Raw genomic sequence first — 16,071 nt, 5'->3', positions numbered from 1 at the left:
TAGATTATAGCTGAATGTAGTTAAAGAAATAAGGAAATACTATAATAGTTAGGGAGATTAAATCTAACCTAAGTTAGATTTAATTAAATAATTAAGGCTAATTATATTCTTCTATATATATAGAGTTATAGAAAAAGAGAAGATAGTGAGGCTCTATATACATCAGGGGGTGTCTATATATAAAGTAGGTGGTTTATATAATAAATAGGGTGTCTATATATGAATAAAAATAAATAAGAAGGAGAGTTTAATTAAGTATAAAGAATTATAAGATATTATTATATATATATGCTTGCCTATTATTCTATAACTACAGCCTATTTATAGCTTAAAGTGAATAGAAGTGAATAATTTATGGTTAGTAGTGTATTCTTTATTTAATTTAAAGTCTAAGAGAAAATATATACTTAATATTTACTGAAGAATAACTAGTAATTCTAATATAACTATTGTAGATGAGGTTCCCCTCTGGAAACCTGCACAGAAATCTAACCTAGGTTAGATTTCCATACCTTGCATATATTATATTACTTAACTGATGCTTTATAAAAGAGGTTTTGCTTAATATACTTTAATATAATATTTGTATGTTTATGCTCTTTAAATTTTGGTATAGTTTTATGCGTTAAAAATTGCTTGGTGGGTTTACGGGTCCAACCCAGCCTAGACTAACTAGATTTAGTAGGCGGAGAATAACGTCCTTGGCAGAATAGAACCTGCTGGGTTGACTACCTTAGAACCCACTGGGTTATGGGCCGGGTTAGGGCCCTGGAAATTTAGAACCCGAACCCGCCGGGTTGGGTTCAAAAGATAGGAGAACCCAGCCCAACCCGCGAAAATAACAACCCTAAATTCTAGAGTATTAGTAGGTAGATTATAAGTAGGTATCTTATCCTTATTACTTAACATAGTTAATATAGTTACTAATAGATTTAGTATAGAATAAATGCTCCTAAAGTAATTTATTTAGTATAGTATTTAATTTATTATGTTCTAGAATCTGTCCCTGCTATTCCTACTAGTTACTACTTTAGGAGTAATATAGTTCCTAGACTATATCTAATACTTACCTAAGGCCTACTGACCAGGTAGCCTAATAATATACTAACTAGGTATAGGTTTGCATAATGGTATAATGATCTAAATAGGATTAAGGATAATTTAAAGATATATAAGGATAATAATAGTAAAGATAGAAGCAAGGCCTATTCAGTATATATACTTAATAGTAAGAGAGTAACTAATAAATTAGACTAGTAAACTTATACTTAAGTAAATGGCTTATATTAAATATAAGGAACTAAACTAAGAGTGCTAGATATAATAATAATAAATATTTTTATAAATGTTTTTCGATAACAATGTGATGATTTGCCCTCACCGTTCATGATTGATGAGATTACCCAATTTAGACTTCTCTTTGTTGCTCATTATGACACCCTTTTCTTTAAACAACATTTCCGCAGTGTCAAGGTCTAGTGGTTTTCGGCCCTGAGCGCACCTCCTGGCTTCTATGGCAGCGAAGTGAGGACGTAAGGTTCTATTGCCAAGTGCAGCATTGATAGCGTCTATCCCTTCGTTGAGATGGTCTCCTCCAAGTACGAGAGCGAGATGAGTATCAGGGGTGGCCAAGATTCTGTGAGCAGCTTCGGCGTGTCTGTTATCCTCCGGACCAGTAACCATCATAGTGGTTTTGCCGGATACCGCAGCCAACGCGTCGCCGATAGGCCAGGTGAGCTTGACAGTGATCTCATGAACGCCAACCGATGGAAAGAGCGCGCCATTAAGTCCACGCAGGAGTGTTAACGCGCTCGTAACACTTTCACCCGGTTGCAGGTCCTCCAGTGGGTTGTCATCGGTAAGCACGAGTGGTCTGAATGACCTGTGTGTGACTGAAGCGTCAACAACATATCCGGTCACAAAGCCGGATTTAAGGCTAATATTTGAAGGCGCCCGCACAGGGCCATCGCTGTTATTAGTCAGCTTCACAGTAACTCGAGCCGGCGCCCCAAGCGGTACTACTGCAAGCAGTGGCTCTACCTCAAACTCCAGCTCTGGAACCTCAACCTCCATATCTGGCTGTGAGATCGGCGGAGTTGTCTCAGAAGCCGCAGCGAATGGGACGCCACCCGGACGCACAAAGATATCAGAATAGTGACGCAGTTGGCGGACATCATTCTCAGCAAAATCCCATTTAATATTCTGGGGAAACTTTGGCGGTGTTAGGTCTCCTGTTCTTGCGATCTGATCGCTTGTATCCATAAAATACTGATTGTTGAAATTGTGCAAGAGACCGAGCGCATGCCCAATCTCATGTACTGCGGTTCGGAAGTAAGGAGCATTTTCTCCGCCCCAGCGTTTTCCATTGACTAGTCCGAAGTTTTTTTCAGGGATCCAGTGAGACGAGATACCAACGCCCTCTCGAGCAACTTTATTGGAATCAGTCGCACCCGAGTCGTACATGATTCCGCGCGGGGTTGATTCTATACGCCACACGGCCAAGATATGATATCGCCATTCGATGTCAAGGTTGCTCCGGTCTCTCCACTTCAGCATAGCTGAATGGAGTTCAGCGTCAGACCAACTTTCTCCACTAGTCTCAGCAATATCATCTTGGCTCGGAAAAACTGTCAATTCCCAGCCGATCTTGGAGCCGATGGTATGCCAATCCTCATTGGCGCCATTGTCAAGGGGGCGCTCAGAGCCTTTGACGGTGTCGATCTCAATAGATGCCTTGCGGTAGTATGGCGACACCCAGCCCATCTTAAGCCGGCCGACTACAGCACCGGCCGGATTCTTAATGTCTCCCTCAAGGTAGTGCCCTGTTGAAGGGTATCCCACCGGAGCGGCTATCCACATCATATTAGCGGTGAAGTCGCCCTCATTCGCCCAAGACCCGTTGGGATTAGTCGAGCTCGGCAATATATATCGCCAGCGCTGAAATCCAAGTTCGAGCGAGTCTCTGGCAGTCACACCCTCGACAATTTTAGTAATCGAAAGATAATATCGGTACTTATTCAGTGGTAGTATTGGAATCCCACCATCTGGGGTCGGTCCAGGGCCAAGGACAGTAGCACCGCTAGGATAGCCTGGTCGAGGAGGTAAAGTAATAGTCGGTCGTTGATAAAGATCACCGCTCGCTACTCTGCCTCCTGAGTTTGCCTCAACCCGCATGGTCCCGTCATAGGCTACCAAAGGCGCGCCAATCGGCTGGAAGTTGACTAACCAGCAGCCCTGGCGAAGCGACCTAATCGTAGGGAACGTAATCTGCGCGTCGACTGCATTGTCTGAACCTGCCGTGCTGGTAGCCGCACTCTGGTAGGAGGACCTAGCTGGGGGCAAAATTGATGGCAGTTCAGGAACCATAGTTTGTGTTTTCTCTAGTATGTAAATGTTTGAGTTGAGCACAAAACTAATGAATGAAGAAGTGAGTGCCTTTTGACTTCAGTGATTTCACCCTCAACTGGGTTGGCAATCTGAATAGAGAGTGATATACTTTGATCAACGTTCCCAGTAGCGCGAACGGATTTGATTAAACTATCCTACCTAGAAGTTCTCGAACCTTTTATGTTTCCAGCATGGCATATCTGCCGGCCTCATGCATTACCGTCATGGATGGCTTTACGCTTTACCGATCCATAATGTTGATAATTCTGTGACCAAATAATGACTAAATGATCAGACCATATGGCTGATCTGAGACCTCCCCATTAGCTGAAAACAGACAAAGCTGGCGCGGATATGTACGACTTTGAATACGATTATGCTTTGTGTTGTGGGGGTAGGGGGTGTGGGGGGTAGCATCGGCAGCACACTCTAAGCAGAACTTTAATACCTCCCAAGTCTTTGTCCAAAAGATATCCCCGAGCCGCGAAGTCCCAGGTGGCGTAAAAATTAGGCGTTCTTGCGTATCCATACCCGGAGCAGCTTATAATTTTCCGTTTGCGGGGAGTGTAATCGGTGTTCACAGCAGTTTTTTGGCATTCACGGGTCAATTAACTGTTTTCAAGCCACAGAAACTACATGAAGAGGTATGACCGCAGACATCATATGGACCATACACCCGGCTGCAATTGAAACCACAGTCCTCATACCATACAAAATTGAATGCTTTGTCTCTATACTACGGAATTTGCCCGTCAGAGTAAATTGAGTTAGCTAGATTATTTTCCCAAAATGCAGAGTCTAGAGCACTGACAGAGTTGTACAATCCGACAATCAGCAATCATGAAGGTCTATAATAACCAAGCAGCACAGCTAAGTTCAATGAAATGTACTTTAAGAATGTCAGAGAATATGTCACATAGTCAGATGCTTGGAAGGAGATAGTTAACTGTTCACGACGCAGTCTTCGATCGGCCATCCGCGTATTATGAGCATGTATTACGCCATATAGGAGAATAGTTGTCTACTCTCCACACCACTTTCATGAATCACGGGCGAAAAGTTATAGCTCATGACGGACCATTCATTCCGAGGAGCGAATTGCGCTGTTCCACTCTCTTTCTTAGCTACAGCACCCATCCCTTGGTAATGCTCAGCCGGCTCAAATCCCTGGATTGAACTTGAGATTCTCATGTCGAATAAATTCGGGGATAGCTGTCGTATATGACCACCCGAATGGGCTACAATGGTAGAGAGGGCCACAATGACAAAGCTTGGCGGACGCCGTTTCCACAGTCTGGGTTGTCCGGGCGTTGAACGGTGTCCATGGGTAATTTGTACAAACTTTGGTCAGACTCACATCTGGGAAACACAACAGTGACCAGCTTTGAATATAGCGGATCGCCGGTAAAATAAGTGAGAATAAGACTTAGACCGATATCATGATTTCGTAACTTTCTTGGTAGCCATAGATCTTGCACCGCAAACGGAAATATGTCGCTGCGCCAAAAAGATGAGAATTGTCATCCACAAACCATTACGAAGAGAAAGTAGATCATATGATTGCGCTTTTTCAGTAGACAGAAAGGGCTGTTGACATGGACCTCATCTCTCTTCTCATATAAGCCCTCCAATAAACAAAGTTGTACATAATTTATTATCCGATATAGAGCGGCAGACCCTACAGTTTGAGTGATTGATCTCATTTACCCTGACCTCTCGCAAAAAGAATTGATTTTACCACTAGACCAAAATACGAACCCGTACCCAGTCTAGTGGGTTGTGGTTTATAATCAACTAAAAGAGCCATATGCAGGCTACCACGACTATACATATCTGAGTACGTACATGTGGAGTATTCCACTTCCTGAAAACGATCTTAGAGCCTCGTCACGGCCTGCCGTGGCCTAATCGCTGTTCTCAGTGTTAGGCTGTCCTCGTGGCGCGTCACTTCGAAACCGCTGACGGCTCGGCGACATCTAGCACAGCCATGACCGTCCTAGCCCGCGAGATGGTGTCTGGCTTACCTTTCTTACCTTTAGCTGGGCCTCCCAGCAGACCCAAGACCCTGCTAAATGCGGTCCCACTTCACTCCGTAACTTCCTTTGAATATCCCTTAAATTTGGACAGTCCATCAACACGTGGGTGACTACGTCTTGCGCGCCGCACACGCACTGGTCGTCGTCGCGGAAGGCAAAGGTCTTTGCGTAGGTTGATAACCAATTGTGGCATGTACGTAGCTGTGTTAACAGGTACGCCCGGTTTCTAGGCAGGCTCCCATATAGCCTTCTGGTGTAGGTTGCTGGCAGGGTGCCGTCGATCTTTCGTAGGTGACCGCCTTTGTTGGATGAATTTCATTCCTGCTTCCACTGATTGAGGATATTGCCGCGGAGGTGGGCATTCTCCCTGGAGAATAGCGGGCGGAAGGGATGGGGTTTGCCTGGGCATGCGGTGACCTTGGCTAGTCGATCCGCCGTGTCATTTCCTGGGTTGTCGCAATGCCCCCTGGAACCCATTGAAGGCGGAGCGCGATTCACTCTCCTTCGACCTCTGTGGCGGCTTGGAGGATCGCTGGACAATCCGTTGCTCAGATTTGTTCCTCACGTTTGGAGTTGCCTGCAAGGCTGACCTACTGTCACACAGGTTCCAAACGACTCAAAACTGACCTCGCACTGACACACGGGATTTCCTTCGTTTCCCGAGTTGATTCTGAGTGTCAAGCTTGGCATCTAAGATAACGTACAGATTTGTCTTCGAGCACGAGTGGTGTATGTCATTGTATCGTCAAAATGGGCCTAGACTGTCCAGTAAGTTTGTCTTGTTGAGCGACGCGAAGCCAAAAGGTGGCTGTTCACGGACGATGCTTAATATGCGAACATCATTGGCTCTGATTAGATCAGCAAGCGTTCAGTTCGCTGCAGTATTCCACCGTAGTATTTTTCCTACCAGGCTTCAGTTCATCGTATTCTTGGATCTAGCCTACAATCCGACTGCGTTGTGAATATAATTTGCGGTAATTCTATAGCATTTTGTCAGGATGCAAGGTCAAGTGGCCCCTGCCTAATAATGACCAGTGCTAGGAACTCCAAGGTTGGTCCTACTACTACTGTCAAATTAACCACTCATACACGTTGAAATGTCTGAACTGAACTAAGGTTCTGAGCACCAATGATACATCGCAACGAAAATTAGCTACGTTACAATGCAATGACATCCAAGGCGAAGAGTTTCATCAGATGATGATGACGACTTTGTGATCCAACAAGACAGTCGACTACATTTGAAGATAGACTAGGTATTACCTATGCGCGATCTGTGTCACGTCATTGACAGCCTCTTCTGCAGCTGCCGTTCGTCGGATGACACCAGTCTTTAGATGCACGTGGAATCTTATGAAAAGTGGACGAAGTTGCTCACAAACAACAACCTTTCATCCTTGCATCATACTTCGTTCGACAGTATCCTGATGCAGGAAGAAATTTCACAGAATATGTACACCCAGAGGCTGAACACTGTTAGATGGGCGAAAAGTTTCACTATATGTGTGAAGTTGCTGGTAACTGTTTGGCGCGTAAGAACCCATTTTGAGGACACTGAATATTATGATGCAGCGCTGCAACTCCACGTAAGAGTTCTTTGTATAAGTTCGATTATTGTTACTTTAAGTGTGAGCGTCTGTCTAAAAGGGCTAATAAGGTGTCTTTGTGGTTAACTCATGCATGATTCTACCTAGCTAACGGGTTTTATCCATTGTCACAAGTAAATCCATCACCAGAGCACCATTCAAATCAGACCTGCAGGCAGAGAGAAATGAAAAACATAAACAGGCAGTCAAATAGTTCAAAGGGCACTTTTGTCACAGGGAGAGCTAAAATATTGGAAACAATCCAATCAATAGCAGACAAACCAGTCACAAATTAGAATCACTTTTGAACCCACATTATTTTCTCATCAAGTATGCCACTGAGGAGCAAAGGGCGTTTTATATGACGCACCGCCAACAGTGGGCTACTGAAAGAGATAATTTTTAGTTCGAAACCGTCCGGGCATCAGTCTTCAAATACTCATCTCCACTGCTGACACATCAATATCAGGCATCGCTATGAAGCCGGCCTGGGTGGATTTCAACATTTCTTGTACGACACTTCTGACTTTGGCCAGAAGTATTGCTGGAGACGTGTCTTCCGGGGTCCTTATTTTAAGCACTTGAGTGATACCAAGGGCTGTATTTAACTCAAGCTTATAGTCCGTGAATTTCTGCGTAAAAATATTGAAGAAACCCTGAAGTGCAGCCTCAGCATCTGGCCGTCTCGGCCAATGTATTATGACAGTCGAAACCCAGTTGGGACCGGTGTCCTGGGCACCCTCAGAGGCATCTGTGAAGAACTGAGTGGTGTTTTGGTCCTGGGTGAGGATGAGTGCCTTGGCCGCCGCCATTTTAATGTGAATGGCGCTATGCCAGCAACTTTCTTGAGTTCTCGAAACGAGAGGGATGTTATAGAACACGTGCTTCACCTGAATGGCACAATCCTTTTTGTGACTTGTTATCTTGAAATCGATAGTTTTGACAGGATCTTTATCGTCCAGTTGATCCTCAAGCACTGCACCGCTTGCAAAGATCGCCTTGGCGATTTGTGCGGTAGTGTCTCTTTCTAGTCCTGGTCCGACTTCAATCTTTGAGGGAATGCCAGCAGTTGCCGTGAGAATAGAGAGATCTTTGTACATATCGAAATTTTCGGGCGAATCGCCTGTAACAGCGGTTGGATTCGACCACAGGCCGACCATTTTCTTGGAACGAGTTACAAACCCCGTGGGAAGCGAAAGCTCGTCACTGACGGGCTCAGAAATCTCTGCTCTTTGCTCAAGGAGCCGGGATGCTCTTTCATAGTTATTGAATAGCTGGAGGACAGGTTCCTGCAATTGACTGTCTTCGGCATCGCCGGCATCAAGGACGGCTCCCGCGACATTGACTATGACCTGACCCGCTGCTGCTATATTTTCTGCCGTCGTAAGGACCTTAATCACATCGGGCACCGAAGGAAAATTGAACTTGGGCACCTTAATTTTCCAACCCATTTTTACCCCTATATCAAAGTGTGAGATTTGTCACTTGAATCGTCACTATATTGCTACTATTATTGTACATACCTTTTTATAATGGTTATAGGTCAATTGTAGACTTTGGTAAACTTTGATGCAGAATGGTGCTTACTGATATCACCATTAACATTAAACTGTGTGTCTGATGCATGAGACGGGTGGACAGATGCGGCTTTATATCCCTCTGGGACGCTCTAAAAGATTTCTCTAGATCAGAAATTTTCTCACCAAACAGTTCAGCATCCATTATTTTTTCAATGACGTGTGCAAGAGTTCAACCCGATTTCTAGCAACCAGAATAAGAGTCACCCGGACAACCATTACGAAGTCCATCAACTGATGTATGGCTCTGTAGAAGGTCTAGACTGACAATTACGTAGGATATCGCCGCTGATATATGAGGTAGAATGGCAGAGATAGACCTAGATCCTTGGTAGTCTATTTAGTGAAAGAGGAGTTGCTTTCGACTCCTGCGTGATATCAATTACACACACTTTCTCATGGAGCTGCTTGATAGGTCCGGTCCAGATTGATTTATAGAAGTTCTCCCAGGGTTTGGAAATATTAATATACGTTGATCTCCGAATGCGGCCAAAGAGCTTAGTCCTTGCTCCTAGTCCTTGCTCCCTCCAGAATCTGGGCTCAGCAAGAGAGTAAAGCCTGGAGTGGTTAGCCTTGGTGGCCATCCCTTGGCGATCTCTCATGCCCTACAATTGGAAGGACTTCAATCAAAATGAGATCGACGTGACGTCTATTAAATTGAATGCCCGTCCTCATGACAGATGAACGGACCCGAACATTACAGACGGGCATGGATGGCAAAGGACTAGTCCTACAAAATGTGAAGACATGACCAGATTCCCTGAGCTGTATTCCAACACAGACACCAGCATTACACGGCTCACTATACTCATATGCTTTCTTCATGAGGCTTATCTTATGGTGATACCTTTTTTACTGGGCAGATTTTCTGGGTGATAGAGTGGTCTGATATGGTTATATAGTATTGGAGGGCTCTATAGGCATGATAGGTAAAGTTTAGGTGGGCACTAGAGGAAACTGTTTCCCACTACTAGAATTTATAGTAGTCTTAAAATATGGGCTTACTATTTAAGGTTATAGGATGCTAGGAAATTGCTAATATTATTGTTAGCTCTATATGTGCAGTAATAGGAGTTGTAGGTTCTAGATGCCTACTAGAGAGTAGATGTATTGATAGTTGTATATCATTAATGGCCCTGCATCATTGAATGGAGTAGGGAAATGTAGTAGCTGAACTGCTAGACTTGCTCATCCTGTAGGGTGGGTGATCGTTGATCATTAGTAGCATTCAAGAGTGTATATTAAGAGATATAGTGGGTGAATAAGGTTGAACACTCACAACCTTATTTATCTTTGACAGACATATGACTCCCCCATGTATTATGTTAAGAAAATTGAGGCACTCCGCAGGCAACCACACTTGAGCTGGACTTCTTTATGGTCACGTGGCAAATCTTATGGGGTGACTATAATAGATAAGGGCAGTTCCGAGCCAAACAGAGGCAGTCATCTGTGAGACGACGAAAGGCTGACTCCGGCAAGTGGCTGGCTATTGAGGCTTACTTAGCACCTGTTATTTCATAGTCGCTCTCCAGAAAGTAGGAGAGCTATTTAGCTTTGTTACCTCATAATCATATGTTAGTCTGCTATGCTGGGTCATGCCTGCCTTTTTATCGAAACAAAGCACAGTATTTTGAGGCTTCCGCATGCGGCAATAACATAGAATACGCCACGGATAATTTAAGCTGCTGGTGTAAGCCCACGTCTAAAGGCTGGTAGCTGGATGAAAGGAAGCCACATCATCCGTCGTATTTAGGTTGACCCAGGAACCCAAGTTAATCTTAAGCCAGCCGCAGAAAGTATTTAGTGGCATGATTATTCAAAGGCATAAGTTTAATTTATCTTTAAAGTGGATCTCAAGGATGATCTTGATCATGCTTTTCTCGCTTTTAGCATTGCTCGAGGCATCAAAGTGAATCTGAGCCACTTCCGTCATCTGTGGAACTCTATTTATGTATCTGAGAAAGGATTTCACGTAGATGGAACATTGCGGTATACACCGCTTGACTGATACTGCTGAAGACCATACTTTTACAAGATGGGCTAGACTGTTCGGTAGACGACTTCTCTCTCCTGTGGCACCATCGTCACAAGGACAATCATAATGACCGGACAGACCGTGACGCAACAATGATGACGGAGATGGAGTCGAGGACAAAATGGGTCAGATGCCTCATGCAAATTAGATTTGAGGCAATACCTTATAAAGGCAGGCATAGTAGTTTTAAAAGGAATTGATGCCTCTAATCTCTGATCCTTCTTCCCATTGCCCAGTGGCTAGTCTCGGGAATAGATGAACAACCGCACACCCACGTTTGATACGAACGTTACATCGGACGATTGGTGTGGAACAATAGCTGAGCCGCCTCCAATGCCTCAACAACGCTACTCTTTGATTAATCCGAACACAAAGAGGGAACTAGTGAGAAGATGGAGAGAAGCTGTGGGTGAGAGGAGCCTCAAGACTGTTGCCGACGACAACTTGCACAATGTGGCTGGTATTGTTGATTTCCACGACAAGAACAACGTATCGATCTCTCAGTCTGCATATCAATGTATCACCCAGAGTTCGTTGCCAGCCAACATTCCAAATACGGACCCACTTAGCCTTCAGATTGGCCTCCAGATCAGCGGACATCGAGCCGTTTACCGCTGGAAGAAAAATAGCAAGGTTAACTTCGCTGCTTTCGCTGAGGGCTACGCGACATCTGACCAGGCTTTATATGCAGCTAGCATGCTGAAGAAGGCTGCTGATGAATGGAATGGACTTCAACTTGGAGTCAGCTTTGAGTGGGTCAGCGAAATTGAAGATGCGGCATTTGTGCTCGCATATGGCGGCGATGCTGGTTCGACTCTTGCGAGGGGCTTTTTCCCCAATGAACAAGATCTGAACGTGCTTTACGTCTACAGATTGGCCTTTGAACCCGGCAAAATCAACTATATGAAGAATATATTTCTCCATGAGTTGGGCCATGTGCTAGGCTTGCGGCATGAGTTTGCTCCTGAGAGAGAGGACGAAACAGTGCAACTTGGTCCACGTAACGAAAAGTCTGTGATGAGTTACGTTTTCCCCCCTACTATTCAGACAACCGATGTAGAGAGTACTCGGCAGTTTTACAGCATAACAGACGCGCAAATTGGGGGGTGGCCGATTGAAGACTGTGTTCCAAATAATTGATCACCCATAACTGGGTCCTGGAGAAGTCTCTGTTGCAAATTCCGTGCCATGCTCAAAACCTTATTTTCCTTTATTGCTCAAAAGTACTTTCTACCTGTTAATGTGTATTATTAGCCTTTCATCAACTTGTACTTACTTTATATCTGGACGGCTCGACACCCGGAAGGAGCTCCTTACATGTAAAATCCCACTGGCTTTATACGCAGGTCGGGGGGTCGTAACCCGTTAGGGCCGGTAGGGTCAAAAGGTCGCTGTGGCTGGGGAGAATCCGAGTCTCCCTCATATTGTTGAAAATACTCCTCTGATATATTCTTCTCCCTTGTTGTTTTGGATGGCACCAACCAGGGCATTGACGATCCTGCGGGAAGGAAGAATCCGGTGAGTAGCAGCCTCGAATATAGGGGAAACATGGAGAAAAATGCACTTAGTCCCCTACAATTTTATCTCCTTTTTCGTCGGACTTCAAGCCTTTCCTTCCCCGAGGTTGTTGCCATGCTGCAGACCGTCAAACCTTCAGCCGTGAGTGCTTCCGTCAGAAGCTCCCCAAAAGTAGAAGTCATTTGACCGAGCATTGTGGTTGATAGGGAATATTGAATTTAGTGCTGGCAACGGCTTAATTGATAATTTTTCTTTCCACGGATACTTCCCTTCAAAAGGAGTTTATCTGGACATCATATGCAAGGACCATATGATCCCCGTTTCCGCCGAGTCTGGTTCTGGTGATTTCCAATGACAGTTAAGATGACTGGGATTTTTAGGACGATGTTTCTTTGGCATCTGACTTCCATCAGAAATGATCATCCTTTATGCTCCAGACCTAAGGCAGATGGCTACGAGCCGATAATGTGCTTTTGCTGGGTAAAGATGTCTCGGGTAACTAAAGGATAATGCAGGTCAAATGCGTGCTGTCGTATCATGCGCTCTGCATGGTTGTTTCTGCTGTAGATAGACTATTGCCCCAACCCTTTATAGTGTTGTGTGTGTGGGTGGGGCTTGAGGGCGACCAAAAATCTGGCATGAGTTTGACACTGTCTAGGAACCTCCAGGCCGTTCTGGCCTCCATTGTGTGATCGCTCGTTACAACGTGTGGCGGTAGCCGTTTATGGCCGGTTTATATCAACGGTGGTAGAACGGAAGGGAGAGTTTAGCCGTTTGCAGCCAAATTTAAAAAGGAAAAGTTGGTAGAAAACCCAGAATTTTAATTAGGGTCTGTGAGAGATTGTTAGTGGTTATTAAAACTGAGTGTCACTACCCTGGGATCCGTCTCTGCTGTTCCTGCTAGTCACTGCTTTGGGGATGATATAGTCCCTGGACTATATCCGATACTTGCCTAAAGCCTACTGACCAGGTAGCTTAGTGATATACTGATAGGGTACGGGTCCGTGTAAGGGGATAATGATCCGAACAGGATCAAGGGCAATCTAAAGATACACAAGAATAATAACAGCAAAGATAGAAGCAGGGCCTGTTGAGTATATATACTCAATAGTAAAAGAGTAGCTGGTGAATTGGACTAGTGAACTTGTACTTAAGTGAATAACTTGTATTAAACGCGAGGAACTAAACTAAGAGTGCTAGATATAATAGTAATGAGTGTCCTTATATATCCTTAGTTCCTCCAAGTGGTAGTTGAGATAGATGGTAGGATGGTATGTTGGTAGATGTTGATGATACTGATATACCATCTATTGTATCTACCCATCTATCATTGTCAAGCTATGGCACATGGTAGTTGGTCATGTGACATGATAGCTGTATTTGGCATCTTTTTAGCAAATATAAATTGTCCTCCATAACAACTTAGTTATTTACCAGAGATTAGTCATGTGGGTGACTGATGGTGCTGATTGCCCATATAGTATAGTAGTATATAACTAAACTGTTTTTCTGCGTGGAGGAATCTGTCCGGATTAAGTGTTTCCCTGGATTGCTGGGTGATCATTTTGAGATTAATTAGTGTTTGATAATCCTTGGGATTCTGCCCGTCACATCCGCCTTGTGCTAATGTGGCTATATTAGTATTATAACATTACCTCCCCCTCTCCTAGCGTTTCATCCTTGAAACTTGCTTTAAAAGGTGGTGCTCCCCTAGGTGAGTGGTTTTTCTTCTTTTAACTATGTTCGCCCATCATGCCCAAGTATTATGCTGATATTATTCTTAAAAGTGCACTGAAGCTTCCTTGCGACTGTGATTAAATTGCTGGTTGTATCTGTTAAGAAGAGTACATCCTTGAGAATGGCTTTGTGACCTTAATACTGTGTGATTCCTGTGTCTCATCTGGCGAGGATTGTGTGATGGATTAAACTCATTATTATTCTAAGTGTGTGTTATGTACTTGTCAGGGCCGTTCATGCAAGAAGGATTTCCATACTAAAAAGGAGTGGGATCTTCTCAAGCATACTAAGAAGAAGATTACTTCTAAGCTTTCTATAATTAATGATAAATTAGAGCTCCTTTATCCTGAGCTTTAATAATTGCAAGAACATTTAGAAAAGATTTAGAAAGAGTTAATAGAAAAATAATAGAAGGTTGCTAAGTCCTTAGCCCAACATTCCTGTCTTTGTAAATAATAAAAGTTTCTTAAGGAGCGTGGTTTCAAGATGTCTAAACATGATGCTGAGTTGTTACAGATCTTGGATGAGAAGAAGTTATTTAATTAGCCTAATCCTGCTATTAAAGCTTAACAGCTGGCTGTGACTTCTGATAATCCTGATTTTAGTTAGATAGTAATAGAGATTAATCAGATGCCCCCTTCCTTCTAGGAGAATTTTGATCTTTCTTTAAGTAGTATTATTGAATGAGTTAGTGGCAGCCTATTAGGTTCTTAATAGGTTCCCATGTGTTTTCTGAGGTATTATATCCTTTCCACTTTATAAGGTAATATGGTTTTCTGCTAACTTACTTATGATTCAGGATTTATTTAACTTTGTATTCTTATTTAGTGTCATCATTAATTTCCATGTTTTCAGTGATTTTTACATTTTCTGGTGCTGGTTCTAATAATAAGATATGAAATACTGGATAAATTTTTAACATGCTCTTTAGTAGTTATAATTTAAAATTAACTGGCCCTAATTTTTCTTTGATGGCGAAGGGTCCAATTTTCTGATAGTCTAGTTTTTAACTTAGTCTTTTTATTTTAATATTTCTATAGAGTAGGTAAACTTTCTTCCCCTTTTTTAGATCTAGAGCACTCCCGTGCTTCTTATTATAGTAAATTACCATGCAGAGGTTCATAAATTTGATATTCCTTGAAAGTTAAGTCCTTAAATAGTTAATAGTATCCACTATTTCTTTAGCTTCTTCTATAGTGGGTACTTTGTTCCTTAGTTCTCCAATTAATGTGGGGTTGTATCTATAATTAGTAAAGAAAGGTATTTCCCCTGTGGTTAAGTGAACAGTATTATTGTATGTAAACTGTGCCATTGGTAAGTAAACTATCTAATTATCTTGTTAGTAATTCATATAATGTTACAAGTATTATTTGATTATCTAGTTTGCTTATTTAGTTTGCCCGTTGGCCTGTGGATGATATGTGGTTGTAAGTCTTTGCTTAATTCCTATTAAATCTATCAGTGATTGCTAAAATTTTAATATAAATAGTTTATCCCTATCTGATGTGATGTATCATGGCATTCTATAATACATAATCATATGTCCTATAAGTAGGCTTGCCAACTGCGTTGCTGTTATGTTGGTTGTTGTCAGGATTAAATAGATGAACTTTATGAGTCTGTTAGTTACTATTATTAGGTAATTATATCCTTTTAACTTTGGTAATGGTCTGACAAAGTCAACTATAATCTATTCCTATAGTTATTTTAGTGCTTCTGGTGATTACATCTTGCTATATAGCTAGTGCCTAGCTAGCTTATCTCTGATGTAAGTCTTATATTAGTGAATGTATCCCTGTACCTTCCTTCTTAGGTTTAGAAAGTAATAATTTCTTGAAATAGCTTTAGCTGTTTTTTTAGTTCCTATATAACTATATATTAGGTCATCATGGTGCTTCGCGATGATCTTAGTTCTTATATACTTAGGTATATAGATAAGTCCTTGGAAGTATATTAATCCCTTATTATTAGTAGTGAGGTTTTCATTATCTACTAAATTTTTAAGTATCTCTTAGATAATTCTGTCTTTCTTTATTTCTTTAGTAATTTTTTAGATTAATAGGTCTTCTTTTAGTTTAATTATTACCATAAGCACATAGTAGTTATAGGTTAATGTCCTATCCTTTTATTCTTTTAATATTACTGGTTTGATTGTCTTCCCTTAGAGTTCATAATTAGGTTATTAACTAAGT

The 16,071-nt window shown here is 42.5% G+C and overlaps 3 protein-coding genes across 3 annotated transcripts; 1 reads left to right on the top strand and 2 right to left on the bottom strand.

Moving 5' to 3' along the window:
• Positions 1-1,377: 1,377 nt before the first annotated feature.
• On the bottom strand, positions 1,378-3,366 carry Aud_009490 (uncharacterized protein; the record flags this gene model as incomplete). The annotated part of the gene is made up of 1 exon (XM_043294342.1): positions 1,378-3,366. One exon carries the CDS (start codon positions 3,364-3,366, stop codon positions 1,378-1,380), a length of 1,989 nt encoding a protein of 662 aa, XP_043150277.1.
• Positions 3,367-7,440: 4,074 nt separating this feature from the next.
• Positions 7,441-8,460, bottom strand: Aud_009489 (uncharacterized protein; the record flags this gene model as incomplete). The annotated part of the gene is made up of 1 exon (XM_043294341.1): positions 7,441-8,460. One exon carries the CDS (start codon positions 8,458-8,460, stop codon positions 7,441-7,443), a length of 1,020 nt encoding a protein of 339 aa, XP_043150276.1.
• A 2,419-nt stretch (positions 8,461-10,879) lies between these two features.
• Aud_009488 (uncharacterized protein) lies at positions 10,880-11,764 on the top strand (the record flags this gene model as incomplete). The annotated part of the gene is made up of 1 exon (XM_043294340.1): positions 10,880-11,764. One exon carries the CDS (start codon positions 10,880-10,882, stop codon positions 11,762-11,764), a length of 885 nt encoding a protein of 294 aa, XP_043150275.1.
• Positions 11,765-16,071: the final 4,307 nt, after the last annotated feature.

This window comes from Aspergillus udagawae, assembly GCF_001078395.1.
Source record: "Aspergillus udagawae IFM 46973 DNA, scaffold_7, whole genome shotgun sequence".
NCBI lineage: Eukaryota > Fungi > Ascomycota > Eurotiomycetes > Eurotiales > Aspergillaceae > Aspergillus > Aspergillus udagawae.
Note: the sequence above shows the minus strand (reverse complement) of the source record. Positions and strands in the feature narration are given on the sequence as shown.